At 35.5% G+C, this 15,384-nt stretch overlaps 1 protein-coding gene across 1 annotated transcript; it reads right to left on the bottom strand.

The window, feature by feature from the left end:
• Positions 1–1,741: 1,741 nt before the first annotated feature.
• On the bottom strand, positions 1,742–15,150 carry LOC117972931 (beta-1,4-galactosyltransferase 3-like). The gene is made up of 7 exons (XM_034923417.2): positions 14,998–15,150; positions 11,724–12,134; positions 11,136–11,371; positions 9,975–10,165; positions 7,320–7,442; positions 6,757–6,861; positions 1,742–5,237 (listed from the first exon to the last, which is right to left on the bottom strand). The coding sequence occupies exons 2-7, from the start codon at positions 11,962–11,964 to the stop codon at positions 5,078–5,080; spliced, it is 1,056 nt and encodes a 351-aa protein (XP_034779308.1). The 5' UTR covers positions 11,965–12,134; positions 14,998–15,150; the 3' UTR covers positions 1,742–5,077.
• Between the last annotated feature and the right edge of the window lie 234 nt (positions 15,151–15,384).

Raw genomic sequence — 15,384 nt, 5'->3', positions numbered from 1 at the left:
GTATTATTCTGAATACAAGTTAAATTTTGTTAAAACATTTCCAGGTGATAAGTTATTAAATTATTTTTATTTGTTGTTAATCATTGCGTCCTGGCTTTCAGCAGCACATTAATTTGTTGCATTTTTGGTTTGCTTCATGCAAATTTTATATTTATATATATTTTTTCTTTCAAAACAATAGTAAGTTATACTTCTGTGCAGACTGATGGATACTCCTAACTTTGCCAGTAAAGAAACACAGGGGGGTTAACTATTCCAACTGTAAGCAAAAAAGTTGCATGCAAACATTATTTAGTTTGTGTAAATTAACATTGCAAATTAGAGTCCCGTGGTCAGAGTAATTCAAGGAATGCAGAGGCTGCTTTTGAAATGTTTTCACTTACCCAAGACTATCAGGAGGTTAGCTCAAATGGTAGTGCTGAATGGCTCAATCCTGCTAGGAATACGGCTAAATATGAGAAAATAACAGTATAAGAAGGGGTAATCCCAGTTTATTCAAAATCACTAGAAAGTGTTGTGCTAGGGAATTGATCTCTACCTATACGACTTTATTCCAAGAGTAGTTTTTGTTTTCTGTTGTATGGAAAATCAGGTGTTGTGGTCAAAGCTTTTTGCATGTATGTATGTGTGTGTGTAATATATAGAATATAAATAAATCATGTTCTTGTCCCACAAATAAAGGGACATTTTATTCATAAAGGAAGCCTTTGAGCCGAAGAAAAATATTTAGACATTATAAATGCATGCAATTAACAGAGAATTATAGAAGTTATGGAATTCTATTGATTTAGATTTGATGGTGTGTCAATTGATCAAAATAAATATTACTCCACATCAAGATAACATGTTAATCATTGGCATCAATCAGGTTATGTGCAGATATATTCTAATTTCAAATTATAAATGAAAGTATTACATGTACTTACTCCAAGGAAAGTAATGCTTCTTGAAAAACAGTTCTGAATTATTTGTGCCGATGTTGGCTTTGTAAGGCAGAAGTACATGAACGTTTACAATGCAGGATGCACCTGGTACCTTGACATGTGCACAGCAAAACTAACCCGGTTCTTGCTGAGTAAACGTATATGCTACACTATTAAGGAAAGTTTCAATCCTTTACATTGCAACGGGTATTATTGTTTTCGCTGGTAGGGTTCAAAATAATGAAATAATGTGTGCACTAGGCACTAAAAGGGAGAAATGCATTCAGGTAGTGTTGCGTTTACTCTGTTTAATCAGTTACCTGCCCTGGTTTCAATTCCAAGCTTCAGTAGAGCAGAAGCCAGGAAGCAGGTCACACACTTTAATGAATAAAAATGCTGAAATGCTTTCTTTTTTAGATACAGTGATTTTGCCACACTATTAGTATGGAAAACGATTCAGAGTATCTCCTTGTTAGTTTCAGAGAAGCCTGAATTAAATCGGGCAACAAAGGGACTACAAAATTCAAGGTCCGTCTGTCATTTACTCAGTTCTGAGGTTTACTGGCTGGTAAGTTTATTATTCAAAATGTAAAGTAAAATGCATTGGCAAAACAAATGATTCTGTGTGGAAGTGTGAGCACTGTAAAAACCATATGTTTAAGCATTAACCATGCACATTCCTAATGTTCTTGCACTTCCGGAGTAATAAGGTTCTGATAAAATGTGATACTGTGCCAAAGTAAACCACCATGCTTGAAATCGTGTACTGGTAAACACACACACAAAACAGCAGGGGGAGAGATTAAACATTAGTCATGTTGAACATTTTTACATTCAATATTTATTCTTTAATAATTAAGCCTTTACCATACATGGTATTATACATAGCAATTGTGTCATTCCTGAAAAAGTAACAGCAATACATTATAGACAGCTTCTTATGATGGGTTTTCTGATTGCTTACAGAAAATGTATTCTTTTAACATTCAAGAAATGTAACAGCCCTAGTGCATTCACCACCAGTACACTTCAGTTTTTTTTTTATAATACATTTTTGTGACAAACTAAAACAAAATATTAAGGTAAAGCTTGCGTTTAATGTTTGACACAGAACATTTTCCCCAGCAATTTCCTAACCTCATACAGCATTTTTACAAACATGAAAAAAATAACTTTTTAAAACATGTCTGGTCCATTAATTTCTCAAAAGATCACTAATGATTCTTAACTTGTTTCCTTTATCTAACAGCTGTAATGACACTTTTAAGAATAAAGTTGTTGCTTCCTTCTATTGTATCGTAGATTCGTTAGTAATGAGTTTTATTGTATTCTGTTATATAAAAATAGACACCATTTTTAGCATCAAGTCTTTGATTAGGAATGAGAAATTGTAGTTTTGAAAACAGAATATACTCTTCTTATGCCCTACTGGTTCTAGTTTGACGTGTTAGCAATTTTTTTTTGCCAATACAGTTTTTGGTCCCTAAACAATGGAGTCAATGTTATTGGGTTTTTAAAACACACAGTAACTGCAAATAGTGTATGCATCATAAACACAGAAAATTCAACAAGAAAAATCTTCACACAGAAAAATCTACAAAAGTGTAATAAAAACAAACAATTTATAAACTTGTATGTACTGCTACACATGATAATGGTCCTTATACAGAGGTGTGACAATAAATTAGAAACACAGGCCATCAAATTGATATGACACATATTCAACATACTGTGCTGAAGGAATATTTTACCATCCCTGAATGATTCATTTGTGCATTGTGGATAAGGCAGCAACGTATTCACTTGTCCACTGTGACTGAAACCAAAGATGTAGCTTTTATATATATCACAAAATGTTAAGAATGCTACTTGCATAACAAAATGATCATTTTGTCTAACCCCTGTAAGTACATACACTCCTTTAAAGTTATTAAAACCACCAAGATACAATGTGAGCTCTCTTTCCAACTGAAGCAAGCACACAATATAATGTAAGAGACAGTGCCAGTGTAACAACTAAACCCCACGTGCATGAAAAACATCTATACAGCTTACAATTCGGCAAATTTCAAGTTTCATTTTGAACATACGGTAACAAATAAATAAGATTAAAAATTTTAAACAACAATACATATATAGAGACTACATGTAAAATGTTATCTCATACTAACAAGTCCTGGTAAGTACTGTAAACTCCTTTATAGTAGGATACTGCCCATGTTAAGAGTCTATACAAGTAATGACCAAATAAAATGTTACGATTCTTAGCTGAATAAACGATGAAATAAGATGAGGTTCTGGCCAGAAAACTGGGCCGGTTTGATAGCTCTTTTGGTGTAAACAGCTTGGTTGTTCAATTTCACCCCTTTGAGTCCCATCTTTTATTTTAGTATGTTATTTGAGATACAATGTATTATTTTATATATATATATATATATATATATATATATATATATATATATATATATATATACACACACACATACATACACACACACACTGCTGTGCAAAAGTCTTAAACATGTTGCATTTTTCTACTCTGATGCATTATGAGCATCAACAATTTACTCAAAGCCTCCACTAGTGTTTTCTACATTGAGTGAAATAGCTTGCATCACTCGATTTTCAAGGTGTGGTATCTGAAGCATAATCAACAAGTACAGAGAAACATCATCTGTAATTGACAATCCCGTGACTGGAAGACCCAAAAAGCTGTCTAACAAGGATGAGCAATACTTGAAGATAATAACCTTAAGGAATAGAAAGAAGACACGCGTTGAATTGACACCAAAACTTGCAGAAGGCACAGATGTCGTTGTCCATCATATCAACAGTACAAAGATCACTTGAAATCAAGGATGTGTTGCAGTAAGAATACCTCTGTTAAGAAAGGGGAACAAGACGAAAAGGCTAGAATATGCACAAGGACACAGAATTTGGACTATGGGACAGTGGTCAAAGGTGCTTTGGACTGTTGATGGATGGACAACGACACCTGTGCCTTCTGCCAGTTCTGTTTTGAGTAAATTGTTGATGCTCATAATACATCAGAGTAGAAAAATGCAACAGTCTAAGACTTTTGCACAGCAGTATATATATATATAATTTTTTATAGGTGGCACTTGCTATTTTTTCCATTGCTAAGGCACTTAATGTATATTTTTGTGTGACATTCTCATCAGCAGCAGAAGGCACAAAGACACTGAGCAGTGGTGGTGCTGGACGACACACCAAGTGAAAGAAAAACAAAATGGTGCAGCAAGTCGGGTTTCACATACAGGTGCAGAAAGGGAACTGCAACTCCCTTAAGCATTATTTCTCATCTTTCTGCGTAAGAAAACACAGATGACAGCTAGCTTAATGCTTATAAATGTGTAAATCACATTTTAGAAATGATCTTTCTCAATAGTATTTTTTTTAAATGTATTTATAAGCGACTGGGATTTAGCAGCTGTTTCTGAAATGGACGACACAAAGCATTGAAAAACTCTCTAGCTGCTATTTTGCATCCTGTCCACAATCCCAAATTACTTTATCATTGCAAGTGTTTTCTTTTAAGATTTTCTCACATTATAATGTAATGTTAACTTCAATAGAACAATGTAAAGTGGCCATTTTTACCGTGGCACAGCAGGAGAAGTAATGTTCTATTTAGCCTGGCAGAGAAAAGTTGTGTTGTTTCTTTATGCAACACAAACAAAAACTCCTTGAACCTAAAAAGATGCAAATGATATTTGTGCACTTTGTCTGTTAACTATGCAAAACACTGTCAGCTTAGCACTGCTGAAACCTATACTTAGCACAGGTACAAAGTTACAATTTAATATTGAAATTCACCTAGATTAGCTGACTTTTTGCAAACATCTGTTGATTACTGAATTGCCAATTTAAAAATCCTGAGCAATCAGTCATATCTTCTTTAAACAATGAATTACATTCCGGATGTTTTGAACCCCCATCTCTATAAAACACACCTTCCTTCAGTTACTTAACAGGGACTCAAGAACTTTTCACATGTGTTAAAAGGCGCTATTTCTATTTAAAGTGCATGTTGATATGACATACGCATGTTGCAGATATTTCCTCCAGGCAGAGAGAATACACTTCCTTCTCCAGCCTCCAGTACTGGTTAAACAAGGGCATTGCATTTCTTTTCAGCTTCTAGTTTTGGTCTTCTTATCTTTAGGGGCCGCACCGACATCCACAGTAATGTTGGTGAAAAGGTACATCAGCCTTTTTGAAATTAACTTGTACTCCAAAGAGTTCATGCCATCCTCTTTCCATTTCCTTGGTGACTTCACCAACAAGTCAAACCTGTAAAAGAATGTGAACACACACACACATATTATATATATATATATATATATATATATATATATATATATATATATATATATATAGAATAAGCATATCACATATAATTAAAAGGTATTGTAACAGTTACAATAAACATTATGACTTCATTATTAATGACAATGTCACACAAAGACCTCTAAGATTCAGTACTGTATTAGAATTATATTTTTAGGAAACTTTTTTGTATGCATCCTACTGTACAGATACATCTTATGGTAATCCAAGCTAACCTCTAGCCAGCCATACTGGATTTGCTAGTCCATTCAGGTAAATGGAGGTTTGCCAAGCATAGTGGCGACCTACACACAATTATATTCATGCTATACGTTTCAAGGTCAATTACTGCCCAGGTAAACCTGAACATGTCACTTCACCTTTGTTCGCCTTAGCTGCACATCATGTTGTCTTTGAGCTGAAGACTTTTAAATATTTTTGCTTAAACATGTTTCTGTGTAATTGGGGTAGGTATAAAAACAACGTGCATCACCAGGGATGATCCAGCGGTTACTTGGTTAGTTTAATAAAACTATGTAAATAAATACATAAATAAGCCAATGCCTAGGTCAATATTTTCTAATATAAGAACCTGTCAATTTGTCAAACGTATTTATGACAAAATAACATATAGCTTTAACAGCCTAAAGTGGTCCACAATCCCTTGGTGTCCCCTTAAAAGTTACGAAGGTAGTTTTGCATGGTTACTTCACAGTTTTCCCTAGAATTTCCCATGTTTTTACCAGGCACTTGCCATGTTTAATATGCTCTACCATACCTCTCTGGGCTTTATAGTGCATACCAATGTTTTCACTATGCTTTATTTCACTTTGTTATACTACTACTATAGTAAACTTTAATAAGGGTCAGTATTGTTCCTAACATGTCATTATTATTATTATTATTTATTTCTTAGCAGACGCCCTTATCCAGGGCGACTTACAATTGTTACGAGATATCACATTATTTTTACAAGATATCACATTATTTTTACATACAATTACCCATTTATACAGTTGGGTTTTTTTTTTTACTGGAACAATTTAGGTAAAGTACCTTGCTCAAGGGTACAGCAGCAGTGTCCCCTACCAGGGATTGAACCCACAACCCTCCAGTCAAGAGTCCAGAGCCCTAACCACTACGCCACACTGCTGTCATAAATGTTTCAATCATTTACTTCACAAAACAACTGATAGAGTAAGCATGTTTTATTAATGGTTTTGTAGATTGAAATCTTCTGTAGGCAGCTGCAGCTCATCCAAAAGCACCTTCATTAGCTTGCTAATGTATAACATTGGAAGGAAATCTATTCCTCATTATCGTCTAATAAATGGAATGTGTCCAAAAAGGTAAAACTAACTACAGTTGGGAGGGGACCCAAGAATATTTCTCAGACTACCCAGACTACATTTTAGGCACATTTCAGGCTACAAAACATTTACTGCTTCATACTTTTATACAGAATGCATTTATTTATTTTTACCGTTTTTGGTTTTCTTCATTTCCTTTATCCGTGTTGTGAGTGACCATTTTGTAGTGTCCAATATTAAGTGGAACCCTGACAATCTTCAATCCAGCATACTTCACCCTTAAAAGTATACATTAATGTCACTAAATTAGTGCATGATTTGGGGAACAAAAAGCTTGATACACCGTTGTTTATTGAAAACATGTGCTCACATTCAAACTGACTGCTTTCTTATAGCTGTGGCCATTGCTATGAGCAAGCAAGGATTGTCTGCCAAGCAACCAGGTCAACACCACTGAAGGAAGCTGGATCTCTCACTACCAGGCAGAGTTGGGGGGTTCATGATGCAAGTTAAAACGTGTTTAATCTTTACAGATACAACATTTCATAAACAAAATGAAGGAAAAGGTTAATAGTCACAGAACTCCTATCTTTATACCAAATCATCATATTATTGACAAAGGACAATACACTGGCTTAATGAAAAAGAATTAGCAGCTGCAATACAATTCTAGTTTCAGTAAAAAGTTAAGCTGCCAAAACCTGAACCTGAATTTGCAGGAATGGAGGTTTCCTACCTGTAGGCAATATCATCGTCCTCACCACCCCAACCCCAGTAGCTGTTTGGAAACCCATTTATCTTCATATACTGTTCAGGTGTCATAGCCGACACACCGCCAAAATAAGACCAATAGGGTAACCTAAAAAACAAACAAATAAGCATCTGGTTAACGTAACGCCCATCTACGGTGGTTCATATCATCCGAGTAGCTACGGTAGCATTAAAGAGGAGCCGTTTCATTAGAGGATGAGTAACAAACACAGCATAAAGCCAGCAAACTAAAATGAGCTCAAGACATTCTCTATGGCATATTGTTATGTCCCATTATATAAAAAAAATAAACATTTATAAAACATAAAATTCAAGCAGCTATGATAAATCCTAAGCAAGATCAGCTTTGCTGGCACTTAATCTTAAGTAGATTTTTAAATAAAATAAATAAATGTGTATTGTGGTAATTTACTTAACATCACACAAAATTACATTGATACAGCAGACTACGTACAGAAGAACCAGTAATTTTCTATAATGCTTTTTAAAGACTAACGCAAGTTACGGCCTACAACTGCTTTAAATAGTTATGAGGCCAGATTTCCAAAAATACTACTGACTTTCAGAACGTTTGAAAAGGTTACTGATAACAATCTAAATTTTCATGCACCATTTAGCAAATGAATACTGGATAAAGGTGCCAAAGTAGTTAATACACAACTGTTTAATGGTTTTAATAAAAGGACAGACTAACCAGTGACTTCGCAAATACATCTTTAGTTTTCTAGTCCGATTCCACAATGAAACAGAACGTGGAATTTTCCAATCTAGTTCCATTTATTTTTTTTGTTTACAGAAGCTTTTTTGTATGGTACGGTACGAGGCTCTAGCGACTTTTTGGAGCGGTCTTGCTCCTATTTGTACAGTACAGTGATCCGTCGCGTATCCGACTGCAGTGTGACCAGAGTAAGGGTGGATGTGTAAAAAGTCGCATAAATGAATCCTGTTTTAAATCCCATTATGCACAGCTGAAACAATTGCTATATTCACACAATTATTGTATAGAGATTCAGCTTTTATTAGGGGGCTCCCCTAAATCACTTGTTTAGAAAGATACAGGGTGTGGGTGCATGCATTTGCTGCGGAGTGACATGCAGGAGATCGAGATGGAGTTTGAAGTTGATATACCCCGCAGGCGAACAGGATTTATTTACATATCAACACACTGAACAGCTCATGTGACACTACCAGCAATGGCAGCGCATGGAGCACATACAACACAGTGTATGAAAAGTGTTGCTGAAGAGCTTGATCATGGCGGGTAAACGTTTTGAAGCGGATATGTGACGGATGGATACACAACAGATTTTTTTATATATTAGATTTTTTTAAAATATTATTATTGTATTTACCAGTATTTGAATGAATTGTGTATGTATTTGCATACTGGGGAAATACAGTATAACATAGCTGTGTGCCAACAGGATCTTTTGTCTCAACCAAAAGTAAAATATCATGAACTCTTGACAAAAATAACACCTCTGGTGGCTGTAATACTATTTCAGGAAGATGTGAATATTTTAAGACGTGAATATTCTACGCTTTGTACAGTATGCTTTCAGACGGCCTCTTAGCTACCCCCATAAATATGCAGACAGCACTAAAACAAGCCATGTGAAAACAGTAACAGCTAGTGCAGTTTTGTATTCATTTTAATTATTTATGCTGTGGTTGCTTGGTAATTGATTTCACAATTTATATATGAATGTGCAGTCAACCACAACGCAATGTTAATGTTATGCCAAAACAAATTACTACTATTCACAAAACTTTAAGAACTTTTTGTTAAGGGTTTTTTAAAAGACCATTGAGATTACTCTAGGCAGAGTCACGGTTGTGCCATATTCTTTCCATTTTTTAATAATGGATTTAACGGTGCTCCGGGGGATGTTCAAAGTTTGGGATATTTTTTTATAACCCAACCCTGATTGGTGCTTCTCCAGAACTTTATTCCGGACTTGTTTTGATAGCTCCTTGGTCTTCATGATGCTGTTTGTTTAGATATGCTCTCTAACAAACTCTGGGGCCTTCCAGAAACAGGTGTATTTAATCTGAGATGGACTCTATTCAACTAATTAGTGTGGAATAGTGGTTAGGGCTCTGGACTTCAGACCAGAGGGTTGTGGGTTCAATCCTGGGGGGGAGACACTGCTGTTGTACCCCTGAGCAAGGTACTTTACCTAGATTGCTCCAGTAAAAACCCAACTGTATAAATGGGTAATTGTATGTAAAAATAATGTGATATCTTGTAATAATTGTAAGTCGCCCTGGATAAGGGCGTCTGCTAAGAAATTTAATAATAATAATAAAATAATAATTATGTGACTTCTGAAGGCAGTTGGTTGCACCAGAGCTTATTTAGGGGTGTCACAGCAAAGGGGGTGAATACTTATGCAATCAAGACTTTTCAGTTTTTTATTTGTAAATAATTTTGAAAAATATGTAGATTTTTTTCCCCACTTCGACATTATGGACTATTGTGTGTAGATCAGTGACAAAAAATCCTAATTAAATCCATTTTAATTCCAGGTTATAACACTACAAAATGTGGAAAAATCGAAGGGGGGTGAATACTTATGCAAGGCACTGTATATTTAGAACAATCTACGGGACAACTTACCTGTAGTTGAATTTATCCATTGCACTAGAGAAGTGTTTGGGGTACGTTTCATCACAGACATAGAGATTATGGTCATTCTCTGGAATGAGGTCCACATCATGTAGAAAAAGGCAGTCCCAATCCTCATCTTTTAGAGATTCTCGTACACCGACATTGAGAAGCTTTGCTCTGTTAAAAGTTTCATTTCCTGCCTGTTAATAAAAAGTTAGTAATGTACTATTATATTAACATACATGCATTAAAGAGATCACCAGAACCTACAGCCACTGTATGTACTATGTAAAAACGCACATGTGACAATATATAAGCAATGGTATCTAAAGGGTTCAAGATAATTGGATATGCGGTTCTCTATATGGCTCTATATGTTGCATGTTCATTAGGCAACAAGTGTTGAAAATTGCTTTTTTATAACTCACATACCTACTACATGCAACCAATATTATTAAGTACATACAATCTCTAACCATTAGATACACATTCTTCAATATGTGATTCTCTTATGGAAGTCACAGATCTCTTGTGATACGGCCATTGAATGCACTTGGATCAACTGAACCTATTGTCCATGTGCTACAGTTAAGGTAAAAACGTACTGTAGAATGCGATAATCAAATCACACCTGTTTCATATTTTCCTTTTACTGTAACACAGTACTGTAATACAGTGGTTATTTTTGGATTACGAAACTGGCATTCATGTTAGATTTATTTTTAGCTTGTTCTTTTCCAGTGAGTAGACCACATGGTTTTAATGTAAACAGACACACATGGTTTAATGTGAAAACAGTCTGGAAATATCCAGTGAAATCCATTCAATGGAAAAGTCATTAAGTTCCTTACTAACAGAGGACTGGCTTTCTTGGTTTCTCAGTGTTATTACACAATATCCAAAAAGAGGACAATCTCCAAAAAAAGCTCCTTCAACTGATCATCGTGACTGCTGAACAAAACACAGCTTTCGCACACATATCAAAGACTTTCTGATATCCAAACTTTGAACCCCAGAAAAGAGAAGTTTACATCATTTTACACCAGAAGCAAAGAACACTGTAGTTTAGACCAGGATGGATGGGAATTTGGGATTTCATATAACAGCATGCAATGCAGGCAACACATTCCCATCCGCTGAAACAGATTCACCCAAGAAACCTTATTTTACCTGGTGGATGAGATAAATCCTGTAGTGGAGCTGCTGGCGCTGTAGAAAGGGGTGCAGGTAATACAGTAGGTGGCGTAGGTGCATCTCCCTGTTGCGGTGAGGTATGAGAATGGCAGTCTTGTAGCGTGCCTGGCAGTGTGGAGGGGTGTAGAGACCCCCTCTCTTTACATATGGGTTCTTCTTTAGTATCCTCTTTAGACTGGGAATGTTCTGGAAAGTGATGCTCAGGGGGCCCACTGGAGTTAACATGGTATACAGTCATTACTTGGGGACCATACAGTATGCTTTTACAGTGCAGGCTTAAATATTAAAACAATACCAACTTTAACATTAACACAGTTTCCTGTCAATAGCAGTTAGTTACTATAGTTGCAACAGGCGGAAGTTATCCAAGCTCCTAATAAACATGACATTTAAGTTAATATTTGTTTTTCTGAACTGTTCTGCCAACTGGCTTATCTATGATGGCAAAGCTGCCTTTTGTTTCTGAAAAGACAAATAAAATAGAACCTCTAAGACTATAAGAATGATTCATGTTATCCCTACTGTAAACAGTTGCCATGAGTAAATACAGAGCATGCTCCTTACCAAGCAATGGAGACTTAGGAGGGCAGTATTGCAGTTCATCTGTTAATGCTGGAGTAAAAAGGGTCAAGTTTGTATAAATGTCTTTGACTTTTGAATAGTCCCAGTTTTTCCCATTTATTTTGGAAAACGACTCAAAGATTTTACTTGAACCTCTGCGGTACATGACCACAAAAAAAAGGACTTGAAGAAAAGCCAGGATGAGTAAAAAGCGCGGTTTTCCTATCGTTCTTATCCGGTTCATTCTTCAAAAAAGCTGCAGGACACACGTTCAATAAACAAAAAAATGTTACAATTGGGAAACAGGGACCATCTCATTTACAAAATGAAAACTCTTCTGGGTTTATCTCCTCAAGCTCCTTCATCTTTGGACTTCTCATTCTGATTTGACATCGATCAGAGGCTCACATTTTCCTAAGACACAAAAACATACAAAGTGGAGCTGATTATTAAAATACAGGGGACACGCAAAACAACGAATGTGAAAGCAGAAGGATACAGCAGACAAAATGCTGGGTAAAACTGGTACGAGATGCACATTTGCAGCTTACAATGATTTTCCCCAAGCAAAAAATCACTGCATGTACCAAAAAATCATTGCATGTACCATGTTTTATTTGAATACAATAGTTCACAATACTTTTTTTTTTTTTTTTTTTTAACACAATGCTCAGCTCCTAATGAGCCTTGATTCTCATGACCCACAATCCCGTCTTTCTTTCGAATGTTGTAAGCTCTTTGCTAATACTTAAAAAAAAAAAAAAACACCTTACAAAAGTTCAGAAAGGATTATCCCTGGCCCTTCTCTTTTCTCTTGTGAATAAGCTTCCAAGAGATTACACAACTACCCAAACACGTGACGTTACCTTGTGTGTTTTCACTACACCTAGAAAGAACAACATTCTGAGGTTATGTGTATGAAATCATTTTTATCTTGGTTCCATCCATGGTTGTTATGCATGTTGCATCCAGGACTATACATAGTTCTATTGAGAATGGGTGTGGAACATGGTAGTCACCAAATTGAAATGTAAAAAACAAAGTAGCACTGAGCATTCATGATCTCATGATTTTCTTTACCACGGTTGCTGACAGGATGCAAAGTGATTTTACAATGAAAATCACAAAACAAGCACACTTTCATGTTATTTAAAAATATATATATTCTTACCAGTATTGACTCATTCTCTTTAAAAGTTTTCATTTTTGAAAAGCAATTACGTAACATATCTCATTTTCTGTTTAATTAGAAATAGACATTTGCTGGGATTGCCATTCAAGTATTGTTTTGTACACTGTTGAACGGAAATATGGGGGAATGCACAGTAGTATTTACGACACTTTTTGGGGGGGGATTTTCAAACATCCTATATAACATATATTCTACTTCCAGTTCCCTTTTGTGAAAGAATACAGAATGACGTAGGTGTGACATTAACTTACATACTTAACTTGTTTCCTGTGGTAGACTGAAGTCACTGAACAATTTTAAACACACATATCCTGCCACGGTTGCACAGACAAAATTATAACTAGCAATATCATAAAAAAAATACAGAATTAGAGCTAGCAATATCATAAAAAAATACAAAATTATAGCTAACAATATCATAAAAGGTCTATCGTCACTGACTGTCCTTACTTATTGTCCCTCGTTCAGTTGTGATGACACTGTCTGCTGTATACCTATTCCTACGCATGAACCCTAGAGGGAACAATAAAAGTGGGCATTTGCCTAGGCAGTTCTACATGCTGGGGGTGTAAGTTATTGACATGGTAAACTATCCGGTCTAACTGGTACAGCGTGAAACAACACATACTGGACAACATCTGAACTCCCAGGAATGTATGAGGTGCCGTGTAAAAAAAAAAAAAAAAAAAAAAAAAAGCGTTCATGTTTTAACGTCTTTTTTTTTTCCAGATTTAACTTAAATGTTGTATTTTTGCCCCAGATTTTTAAATGTTGTGAAAAATTTTTTTTTTTTTAAATGTGTACATTCAGATATAATTTATAAATCTAGTTACAAGATTTAACATTCAGCTAAATATTTAAACTGGCCAGCTAAATCTGGAGTTTGTATGCAAAGGAGCTCCGCCCGCTTTGTGCTTTCACGCGATAAATGTTAAATCTTGTTAAGAGATTTAAGATAGTTAAATATTTAGCTAAATGTTAAATATTTTTTTTAGAGATTTAGCTGGCCAGTTAAATATTTAGCTAAATGTTAAATCTTGTTAAGAGATTTAAGATTTATTTAAATATTTAGCTAAATGTTAAATCTTGTAACTAGATTTATAAATTATCTGAATGTACACATTTAAAAAATATATATTTATTTTCACAACATTTATAAATCTGGGGGAAAAGTACAAGATTTACGTTAAATAACAGCACCCCATAGGAATGTGTTTTTGTAACCCTCACCCCACCCCACCCCACCCCTGCCAAAGTGAATCAGTCAGTCACAAGGCTAACCTGCAGGTGTAAAAACAAACTGTACTTGCTCCACAGGTTGGAACACTTGTTAAGACAATGATAGACCACAATATATACCACAAAATCACAACATATGGTATAATTAATATTCATCGTGTCTTTTTTTTTTTAATATATACTGTATATGAAAACTTGGATTGGCCTTCCGAATATAACCTTATTACTGGTATTCTGTAATGTGCAGCCTTCTGACTCTCTTTTAAGAAAGGTGTGCACTGGTTTGACCTTGAAAAGTGAACATTGGCAGTCAAAAACACCAGCTTTCACCAATATCTCCAATAGCTTTTTAACTTAAGACGACTGGTGGTATATGCATTGACGGCATCACTTTAAATAATAATGATGATTAAACCCATTATAATATCCTGTTACACGAGCACAATTCGGCCGGCTGTCACTCGCAATGTGCAGCGCAGTGTAATTTGAGAAAGCACCTGGGTGAAGAAAACCATTTTATCTCTGATTGGCTCCTAATCCCGGAACCGAGAGACGTTATTTATTCCTGTCAAAACCCATACTAGGTCTGCGCTTCCCTATTCTGAAAAACCATATTCTGCTCCGTCGCTGGTTACGCGAGTATAAATTAAAAAGCTTAGGCTACTACACGCAGTTTATATGCAAGTTTAGAGATTAATTAATACTCGAAACGTTATTAAAATGCCAAAAAATAACAAATGCTTCAATTCCGCTCTCTGCGACACAAACACGTCTAGCGAGCGCAACTTATTTGGAAGTTTTAACAAGTTTAATTGACATCAGGCTGTAATTAAGCACATCACTTACCCCTTCACGTCGTAATAACAGGTCACATGTTGTGTTGTCATGAAGGTAGATGCGGTACTGAGGTGAACTTTGCAGCTACAACTGAGTACGGCTAATAATGAGGAACTTTCACTTTACACAACTACTTCCCTTGACCTACATTAAAATTTGGATGGATTAGTCCCGCCTGCGATTTTTTTTTTTTTTTTTTTTTAGCAAACCACACCCCTTCAGCTCCTGGCAACAGTGGAGCACAATAGCCATGTTACGTTCAGCAAATGAAAGGTGGTCGAGTGAGTAGAAAGTATGAGGACGATGTGCCTGATAATTACTGGCGGCAGATATTATGAAGGCTGACATGTGATACCGACTTTAAAATGTATTTATTTATTTAATTCTTTGGATTAT

This window comes from Acipenser ruthenus, chromosome 9 (assembly GCF_902713425.1).
Source record: "Acipenser ruthenus chromosome 9, fAciRut3.2 maternal haplotype, whole genome shotgun sequence".
Classification (NCBI taxonomy): domain Eukaryota; kingdom Metazoa; phylum Chordata; class Actinopteri; order Acipenseriformes; family Acipenseridae; genus Acipenser; species Acipenser ruthenus.
Note: the sequence above shows the minus strand (reverse complement) of the source record. Positions and strands in the feature narration are given on the sequence as shown.